Source organism: Saccopteryx leptura, chromosome 13, assembly GCF_036850995.1.
Source record: "Saccopteryx leptura isolate mSacLep1 chromosome 13, mSacLep1_pri_phased_curated, whole genome shotgun sequence".
Lineage (NCBI taxonomy): Eukaryota > Metazoa > Chordata > Mammalia > Chiroptera > Emballonuridae > Saccopteryx > Saccopteryx leptura.
Window position 1 is genome coordinate 43,309,665 of NC_089515.1, and position 10,211 is coordinate 43,319,875.

At 52.2% G+C, this 10,211-nt stretch overlaps 1 protein-coding gene across 1 annotated transcript; it reads left to right on the plus strand.

Annotated features, from left to right (window-relative positions):
- The first annotated feature begins 2,920 nt into the window (after positions 1–2,920).
- On the plus strand, positions 2,921–9,983 carry CRABP1 (cellular retinoic acid binding protein 1). The gene is made up of 4 exons (XM_066355116.1): positions 2,921–3,059; positions 3,542–3,720; positions 5,595–5,708; positions 9,707–9,983. The coding sequence occupies exons 1-4, from the start codon at positions 2,990–2,992 to the stop codon at positions 9,755–9,757; spliced, it is 414 nt and encodes a 137-aa protein (XP_066211213.1). The 5' UTR covers positions 2,921–2,989; the 3' UTR covers positions 9,758–9,983.
- Positions 9,984–10,211: the final 228 nt, after the last annotated feature.

Here is a 10,211-nt window from a genome sequence, read left to right on the forward strand (position 1 = left end):
CGGGTCTTGGAGAGAAGGCCCAAGCCCAGCTCCCACCTCTGAAATCCACATGGGGGGTGGGGGGGAGGTAACACCAGGAATTGGCTGCAACTGCAGCCAGCTGAGGACATCCACTTTGGCCTGGACTCTGGGATCCTCTGATCCTAAGGTGAGGCTACCTGATACCAAGGGGAGCCCATTTTCCAGGGCTCTCCTTGCAGATGTCCGCAGTGGAGCTGTCAGGGGCTCAGAGCTCCAGTCCTCTGATTCTGCAGTTTCCTGTTCAACAGGCTATTCCCTTTTCTCCGCCTGTTGAAATCCTAGTTATCTTTCCGAGCCCTGCTGGAGCTTAGTATTACCTTCTCTGGGAAGGTCAGAGACGCCCCAGAAGTTAGATGTCCCCCACCCCCATTCACAGCACTTACACATTGTCCCAAACCTGATCTTGGTGCAGCTATCCTCCCCCAGCCTGTGAGTCCCGCCATGTCCCAGCCACGTCCCTTCACCTCCGAGTCCCATGCCCAGCCCAGTGTATTTCTTCCAAAAACACTGAGTGAGTCAGTGAATTTACTCGTGGATCTGATGTTCCAAGTCTTTCTGCTCCACAGATTCAAAGGTCAGTGTTCCAACCGAAACCAGAAGGGGATCCTGACCACAAGCACATGTGTGTGATTGTGCAACACGCACACAGGGCACCCTTGGAATGTGCTAGAAACCACAGACGGAGGCTTGAGTGATAGTGGGCAGCTGCATTCAGCCAAGAAGCCACCTTTGCCTGCCCGCCAATGCAATCTCCTTGGACCAAGGAGTAAGGGGCTAGAGTTTGACTCCCATTCTTGGTCACCCAGTCAAGGCCCTGCCAACCTGCCAGACTATGTGTCACCAGAATTCTCTCTGAAACTCCAAGCCCTGTCACTAGGCCTCCTACTCCCCGACCAGCACTCCACTCTGAAGCCTGAGGTACCTCCCAAATTCTGCGCTGTATGTTACCCACACCTCCACCCCATACCAAGTTTTCTCTATCTTCCCCCAGGGCACCACACTAGTTCCAAACCAACTCTCCTCTTCCTAAAGGCCCTCGGGGACGCTCCCTCCTTTTTCACTAAATCTCACGCTCTGAACAGTTCCAGCTGTACGCCTCTATGAACCTCAAAGCTATGACATCCAAGGTGGACTCTGTGTCCTTCCTATGAAATTGACCAGCACACTTGGGTTGGTAGCCTTACTTTCCACGCCACCTCTCTGTCAGAAACCGAGCACATATACGCCCTTGTCCTTCACCTCCAACACTCAACCAGTCACCTGTCTCATTGATTTTACTGTCCAAACATTTCTCAGTCTGACCCTTCCTCCAGCTTGAGCCCTCTTTATTTTTTGCCTGGACAACTGCAGGACCCTTCATTGGTCTCCAGGCATCAGCTCTCCATGTCCCTCAATTCACCCTCCATACTGACCACCAGAGGGATCTGTTTAAAAGGCAATCTGACCAAATCACTGCTCCTAAAACTCTTCCTTGACTCTTGCTGCCTTCCTGTAGAACGGACCATGGTAAGTGCTGCAGGATACGCCACAGATATGAGATTCAGGGGTTCAGGAAACACTTCATACCTAATGCCTCTCTTTAGGATTCATAATACACATCAACTTTATCACTATCTTGAACGCCGTCCTGCCAGCCCCTGACATAACGCACCCTCAAGCCCCTTCATTTTCTTCCCACCTACTAAGACAGAAACCTGGAGTCAACCTGGCCTCTTGCTCCCACGTCCCCTTCCCCTGCAGGTACAGCGAGCGGGTCATGGAAGACTGCAGGGCCAGCTTGGCTGTACAAGAACCATCACCTGGAAAGCCTATGAGTCACAGCTTTCTGGGCCCTGCCCCTGACTTACTGAATCCACATCTCCAGGGCTGGAGCCTGGGAATCTGCATGTTGAGAGAGCTTGCCCAGGTAGCTGCAATGCCCAGCTCAAATCACAGACTGGCATAAGGGAAGCACCTTTTTTCTCTAACCTGTTGCCTCCCCGACTCCACTGCCAACAGCACACCATTCTTGCCTACACAGGGCAAGGGCCCTCTTCTTGTGTCCCTGGCGATGTCTGCCCCCTTCCATCTACTCTTCACACTGAAGCAATGGCAAATTTACAAAAATGCAATAGAACCAGGGCTCACCTCTACCCAAAGCCCTTCTAGGCGTCTTTGTGGCCCTAGGCGCTTAGTGAATGTCTTTTGCTCACCTCCTGCCTCACCCGCTTCACACCAGCCGCACTGAGGCACACGGTCCCTCAAACACACAGCTCTTCCTTGGCACAAGCTGTTCTTTCCCCTGCCCTGCCAATGTAAAGGACACACAATCTTGCAGGGTGCTGGGTTCCATGCAGCTGTGCACAAGAGGGTGCTAGGAGAGGGGTTCAGGCTTTCCCAATTTCTTGCTCTCATTGGTCTTGTTCAAGTGGTTGGTGAGTATGGGATGTGGAATGGAATCTACAGCTCAGAGCAGAAGGGACCAGCTGGGCACACCAGAAAAACGGCTGGGGGTGGGAGAGAGAGGCTCCCATCCACTGGTGGCCCCACTATTTTATATTATGGATATTTTCAAACACACACAAAAGTGGAGAGAAGGGTATAATGCTTCCCCAAGTCCCCACGGCCCAGCTTCCACAATTGTCCCCTCGTGGCTCATCTTGTTTCACCTAATCCTCTCCCAGCACCCACTTCAAAAAGATTGGCCTCAGGTGTGGCAGAAGAGTCCCCACGTCCAGTTAGAAGAGAGCGGGTGCCAGGCCTGCACCCTGGAGACCCAGTCGCCCAGGGCATACTGGGGGCTTAGGAGGTGGGGTCTGGGCTCCCGCCCTGCAGGGGCCGCGGGGGCGGGGCCAGGGGCGGGGCTGCAGCGGGCGGGTGGGGGGCGCTCTCCGTAGACTTGGCGCGCGCTGGGCGCAGAGCGCAGTCTCCGCGGTGCAGCTCCGAGTGCGCCCGCCGCCGCCGCCACAGCAGCTACCACCGCCACGCCATGCCTAACTTCGCCGGCACCTGGAAGATGCGCAGCAGCGAGAACTTCGACGAGCTGCTCAAGGCCCTGGGTAAGCTGGTGCGGATGCTCCCTGGAGGTGCCCCAGGCCCTCAGGGGGTGGGTTTTGGGGACTGACCCCCGGCAGAAGAAAGTACCCAGGGCGATAGATCCGAGGCGCATCCCACCAAGGAGCGGGAGTGGAGCCCGCAACCCCTGCGTACAGCGCACATTGGCTGGGTGCTGGGAGCCTTCCCCGACGGCTCCGCCTTTATCTCGTGCTCGATCATCGCGAGGAAAGATTGTGTCTGGAATCCAAGAAGGGTCAGGGACTTTAAATTTGGGAGACTAAGTTTGAAACCCGGCCCTGACGCGAATTCACTGTGCTTCCCAGGAAAAGCCGCTTACCCTCTCTGAGTTTCTCATCTGGAAAATCAGGGCGAGGGTAAGGGGAGGAGCAGCTCCGTTTTAAGGCTCCTACCTGCAGTTAGAGAGGGTGTGCGAGGTGCCCCCAGTCCTGGTACTGGAGCTCGCGGCACGCGTGTTTCCTGGCAGGTGTGAACGCCATGCTGCGGAAGGTGGCGGTGGCGGCTGCGTCCAAACCGCACGTGGAGATCCGCCAGGACGGGGACCAGTTCTACATAAAGACATCCACCACGGTGCGCACCACCGAGATCAACTTCAAAGTCGGAGAAGGCTTTGAGGAGGAGACCGTGGACGGACGCAAGTGCAGGGTAAGCCCAGAACAGGCATCGCCCGGTTCCTCGAGTCTCGCCCATAGACCACGCCAGCCAAGCGCACCCGTCCCCCACTTGCAGCCGGTGCCGAGCTTTACTGGCAGGGTGCGTGCACCAGCAGTTTGCAGAGATATATGTGCAGCCAGGTGCCCCGGGCTCGGTAGAAAGCTCTACCCCTTCCCTTCTAACCTCGTCCCTAAGCCTCCTCCCCAAGTGCTAATAGCCGCGCCGCGTTCCCGCCCGAGTTTCTGCAGCGCTTTGCAGTGACCCCAGGTGCGGGCAGCACGGGAGCAAGAGGTGAAAGGATCCATCTTTCTGTCGCAGGTGGATGGGCAGCTCTAGCGTCCCATCCCCACGTCCTGGGCCCCTTGGGACGCTCTGGGTCCAATTTCAGGAGGCTTGGGGGCCGTGGCACCTCTCCCGCTCATCCTTACTGGTTCCTTAAAGGAAAGGTGGAATCTGTCCAAAACCAGGGCAGATTCTGGCTGGGAATGGAATAAGTGCTATCAGTCCTCAAGGGCAAGAGTTTTGTATTTCTCTGTATATCAGCCCCGGATTTACACGGGGGTAAGGGAGAGCAAGGGGCTATACAATCCTTTTTTTAGATGATCAAGTTTGCATTTGGTTGATCTCAGAGGGGAAGGGAGGATTGGTTACTTGAGTATTTTGAGGACAGATGGAAAAACAATCACTACTGCTACCACTTACTTAAAAAGTGACAAAATGTCTTCCTTTCCCTGGTATTTAGAAAAAAGAAAAACTAATGACATTCCAGAGAGTGAGAAATTGCTTTTACCTTTCCTGAAGGGTGCCTGTCTAATGTACAGAGCGGGCCCTCTGGGCACTGGGCTTAGAACAAGGACACAGAGACACAGCCCCGGAAGCATGCTGACCCAAGTAACGATATTTGACCCCTAGAGTTGGAACAGCCTGAAAATGATGTCCAGGCTTGGAGCTGGGGGTATCCGAGCCCCTGTCACCACACTAATTGTAAAAACAGAGGAGCAGGATAGCGTCATTAGAGAGAAGAGCTGGCAACAGGCAAGGCTCAATTTGGGAACGTGGATGGTGGCTACTGCCAGAGACGCAATTCTGATAAAAATTCAAAGGCTCACAGGACAGCCTGAGTGGGGCTTTGTCCCCACCGTGCCTGATGAACTACCCCATGTGTGAGTTAGAAAACCAGTGTGCGCACATTCTGTCCTGGGTCCCCAGCCCTCTCTGCGGCTCTGCTTTATGCAGACACTGGGGAGATGGCAGGAAGTCCCTCCTTTTGCTTCCCACCCCACCCCCCAATAGCATAAGGACCCTTCAGACAGAGTGTTCTGTTTTCTTTAAAATTTTTTTCCTAGAAGGTGGCAGAGTTTTTATCCTCAAAGCCAGAGACACTGAGTTTTATCAGAGCCGGCCGATGCGGTCAAACAAACCGAAACGAAGGCGTTTTCCCCAAATCCCTGCAAGGAACAGAGCTCCTGATTGCCTGTGGGTGTGGTTACAACCATAGTGTCTTAGCTGTTGTAAAATTTTGTAGCTCTGATGTGAAGATTCTTGCTTTTAAAATCCAAAGTGCTTGAAGGTTTGTCCATAAACGAATCATTGCATGCTCTAAATTTTATTCCTGGAGCTGTAAAGCCTGCCTGAGCCTTGGCTGCTTCAGTGAGTGTGTGTGATACCAGGTATGCATATGCCCCATAAATCTGTGACTGGCGCTCTGATTCTGGACTCAGAGGTGTGGCAGAGAGGTTCTGAGCCCTGCCGACAGGGATCATGTGTTGCTTCTCTGCACGGCAGTTATTCTCTGGTGCTCATTGTTGTCTGTGCTCTCACTGCCACGATCGTAATTAATGTCACTAATGGTTTTCCGCCCGCAGAGTTTAGCCACTTGGGAGAATGAGAACAAGATCCACTGCACACAAACTCTCCTCGAGGGGGATGGCCCCAAAACCTACTGGACCCGCGAGCTGGCCAACGACGAGCTCATCCTGGTGAGGGCCTTTGACTCAGTCCCCCAGATGATGCCGTAGGAGTGTGGTCCTTCCTCGCCCATTCAGGGAGAAACGCTGTTTGCCCTGGGTTAAAATGCAAGTAGAAAGCCCGAGATGACAGATTAGGTCAAGGGACATCGTTGTTCAGATGGGGCTGAGTAGGGGCTAGAGGCAGGCTGCTGTCACCATCCAAATTTCTCCCTGCAGTGACTCAGGGACTGGCCCTGAGCCGGCCTCCCCTCCCCAGCTCCTGATGCTTGGGCTCTGTGAGGTCCCAGAGTTCACTCTTTTCCCTTCTCACTCCCCATTTTTCTGCCTGGGGAAGATTTCAGAAATTTCAGCATGCCAGGTTTGGGAGCCTTCAGAGAACATTTTTGTCCCCACCTTCCAAACTCCCTGTCCCCAGATTTACAAACTCCAATGGCCAGGCTAGTAGTGCTGACTTGGGAAGTGTCTGAGTGTAACACAATGTAGAGGCTGGGGCCTTAAAACTGGAGAGGGTGGGCTGTACCCTAAAAGTATTCAGATTAAAACATTCTGGCCACAGAGAATTTATCTGGCGAGGCTAACTTAGAAACCTATGTAGTTCAATCACATGCCTCGTCCCCCTTTACCATATAGACAGGGAGGGCAGGACATCCCATGCCATTCTCCCTCTATGTTCAGCACAGCAGACCATGCTCTCCTGGCAGCTACCTTTTGTCCCCCAGATCAGAAAATGGAAAAGCTGTCGCAGGTCACCAAGAAGTGATATCCTTTGTTCTCTTCAGACATGTTAACACCCCCTCTAAGACTGCCCGCCTGCCCACTTGGCAGTTCACCTTGAAATGTTGGAAAGGACTTGCTGCCTGACCGACCTGGGCATGGCCCTTCTATTCCTAACCTCTAAGAGGCGGGGCGGGGCTAAACTCTGGTCCCTGAGGTCCCTCTCAGCCCTAAGATTACGTCCTCGTTTATTCTGCGAGGAGACCTGAATTGCGCTGTCTTTGTTACTTTAGTCGAGGTCACTTTGCCTGGTTTCTTTCTCCTCTTGTCCTGGAATGATTTCACAGGCTCTCTCCTTTCCTAGAGAAAGGACTGGCTTGCTTGCAACCTGGGTATGTTGTTTCCAGGGAGGGAATACCTGATAGGGTTGGGGGAGCAATTTGAGACATGGACATGTAGGGGGAAAGGACATGTATGGTTCACTGCTCCCAGAGTTAGCAAAAAGGGAGATGGTTTTAGCATTCTTGAGCATGGCTGAGGGCAAAGTAGGCTCGGTTTGCTCTTTGAGAAACTGATTTTATTAAGCTCTTTGGTATTGGAGCAGCCAGAGCACAGGCCCAGTTCTGCCAGGAGGACCCCACCACCTCCAAATCCCCACTACAGTCTCACCCCTGCATCCTTCCCTGGCTGCTGACCTGCACATGTGCCTCAAAGGGAGCATTAATTATGCGCATTTGGGGTTTGAAATGTGGGCTTTTATTTTAAGGGTTCTCCTCGTTAATACATTCAAATGTAGGGAGACACTGGCTTGTATAATTAGAGGCAAATTAGTTATAGTGACATTGAAATAAGCCATCCCAGGGCCCAGCAGTACATCACTACCGAGCTCGAAGTTGCCTTCTGTTGAAAACTCTCTATCTGCCTCAAACCACTCTGGTACAGTCTACCATTCTGGGAGTCTCTCATCATAGTTTCCAGGCTGAGAAGGATATTTCAAATGTGGTTGGAAACGTGGTGATTTCTTCTCATGTCCTGAAGCCATTTGTCAGCTTGGGTGAGGTGTCAACTCCAGTCCTTACAGCACAGCTAGTCTAGTGTCCAAACGTTGGCATTCCAGTCGACACTCCATGGCCATAGTTTGGTTCTGAGAGGTGAATGGCGAGGGAGCTCCTTGTCCCCAGCACACACAGTGGTCTGCTTTCCTCACTAATGCAGAGACGATAAAGAGAGCAGGACAGCCTGACCTGTGGTGGCACAGTGCATAAAGCATCTATCCGGAATGATGAGGTCGCGAGTTCAAAATCCTGGGCTTGCTCGGTCAAGGCACATAACAGGAAGCAACTAGTACAAGTTGATGTTTCCTGCTTCTCCCCCCTCCTCTACCTAAAAATCAATAAATGAAATTTAAAAATGAAAGAGAGCAGGATAGAGAGGTTCCTAGAGCAAGTACAACTGTGCCAGTGTGACCAGGAGTTCCCTTCTTAGGAAAGAAACCAGTGATGAGGATTTGCTTCCCTAATAACTTCTAATGACTAGTGTAAACACGCGCTTTGGGACGATGTCCTACCACGTGCTCTGTGAGAGCATCTCATTACCAACAGAGGGATCAAAGTGAGGATCTGAAGAGCCAAGCATATCTAAGCTCTCAGTCTAGAGCTTTTTTTTTTTTTTTGCTTTTTTTTTTTTTTTGTATTTTTCTGAAGCTGGAAACGGGGAGAGACAGTCAGACAGACTCCCGCATGCGCCCGACCGGGATCCACCCGGCACGCCCACCAGGGGCGACGCTCTGCCTACCAGGGGGCGATGCTCTGCCCCTCCAGGGTGTCGCTCTGGGGAGGAGGCCAAGGAGCCATCCCCAGGGCCCGGGCCATCTTTGCTCCAATGGAGCCTTGGCTGCGGGAGGGGAAGAGAGAGACAGAGAGGAAGGAGGGGGTGGGGGTGGAGAAGCAAATGGGCGCTTCTCCTATGTGCCCTGGCCGGGAATCGAACCCGGGTCCCCCGCACACTAAGGCCGACGCTCTACCACTGAGCCAACCGGCCAGGGCCCAGTCTAGAGCTTTTAACCATGCTGGAGTCCCCGGCCCCTCTGAGAATCTGAAAGATGGGGACCCTGCCACAGAAAAATGTCCATCTGCACACAGACACCCACATCAGGTCCACAGCCTGGGGAATTCTTGTTTTTTGGTTTTGTTTTTTAAAATGCATGTTGGTTTCCCTTTTCCATTTCCTGTGAGAGCCCAGGGGAGCAGGCCTGTGTGTAATTGCTGGTTTGGGAGAATTTGCACAACTTACTCATGGGTGATATGACTTCAGCGGCCAAGAGAAAGCCATCCTTTTTCTGTGGAAGAGCCATGGATTTTAACTGGAAAGAGCCTTTGGGATTACCCTGTTCAATTCCTCCCTTCTATCCATAAACTGTCAGGAAAGGGACACATGCCAAGCTCTGATCTGGGACCAACGCTGTGCTTTTGTAGCTGAGACCTCTTTTCCAAGTTGCAGGTGACTTGAGTGTTACTTTTTCTTTTTGTGACAGACAGAAAGAGGGGCAGATAGAGACAGACAAACAGGAAGGGAGAGAGATGAGAAGCATCAAATCATATTTGTGGCACCTTAGTTGTTCATTGATTGCTTCCTCATATATGCTTTGATTGAGGGGCTACAGCAGACCGAGTGACCCCTTGCTCAAGTCAGTGACCTTGGGCTCAAGCTGGTGAGCCTTGTTCAAACCAGCTGAACCCGTGCTCAAGCTGGTGACCTCAGGGTTTCGAACCTGGGTCCTCCGCATCCCAGTCCGACGCTCTATCCACTATGCCACCGCCTGGTCAGGCTTGAGTGTTACTTTTACAGCATCTCAACTTCCAGTCTTGCATCTTGGACGGCACTTCTGCACCCTCTGCACAGCCCTCCCATCAGGCTGGACAGCCCTGGACCTCAGGGCTTCAGCTGCCCAAGGCCCTGGCTCCCTTGAGATATTTTGAAAAAAGACAGAAATGTCCAATATGACAGTCTTCCTTTCAGTTTAATTTCAAAACCAAAGCCAGGAAACTTGGATTTCTAATGTCAGCATTCACCAGTTCCAGAAGCAAAGAAAAACTACATATAACAGAATTCTATACCCAGTTGCCTCTCTGCCAAGACAGGGCTTACGGGAGGAAGAAAGAAAGAAAAAACTGTTAGCACTTAGCATGAGCCCATGGCACAGGAAATTGAATGTCTGTTTCAAAGAGTTTTTAACAGGGCAGTAAGTGGCCTTATTAGTGATATGCTTTAAACGTTTTCCTTCCCTTCTGCAGACGTTTGGCGCCGATGACGTGGTTTGCACGAGAATTTATGTTCGGGAGTGAAAGCAGCCAGCTTGCTCTTTACTTTGGGAGTGCGATGCATGTCCCCCTGAGGAATGTCATAGGTCTGAGCTGCCAGTGGATGTCCCCTTCCCCTGTGTCATCATTAGGTGATTCCATTTCCCCAAGCCCGTGCCGTAGTGATTCCCCTGAGGCATCTCTGCCTATGTCCCTGGTGCTCCATAGTTTGGCATCTGCACGGTTTCATCATTAAACTAGTTGGACATGTCTCAAGGTGTCTCCCTTCTTTGCACTATCTCTTGGTTTCAACATAGGGCGTTGTGTGCGTGCTGTCCTGCCCCCAGCACTGTGCTGGTTTGGGCAGTGTGCTAGCCTCAGCCTGCTGCCCAGTGACGGGCTTAGAGCTATAGCAGAGGCTGTAAACTGGACTCCCTACTTTGGGTCCAAGTAAGTGCAGAACTTACTGTGGTTTTTTTCATTGAATTCATTGGTATGT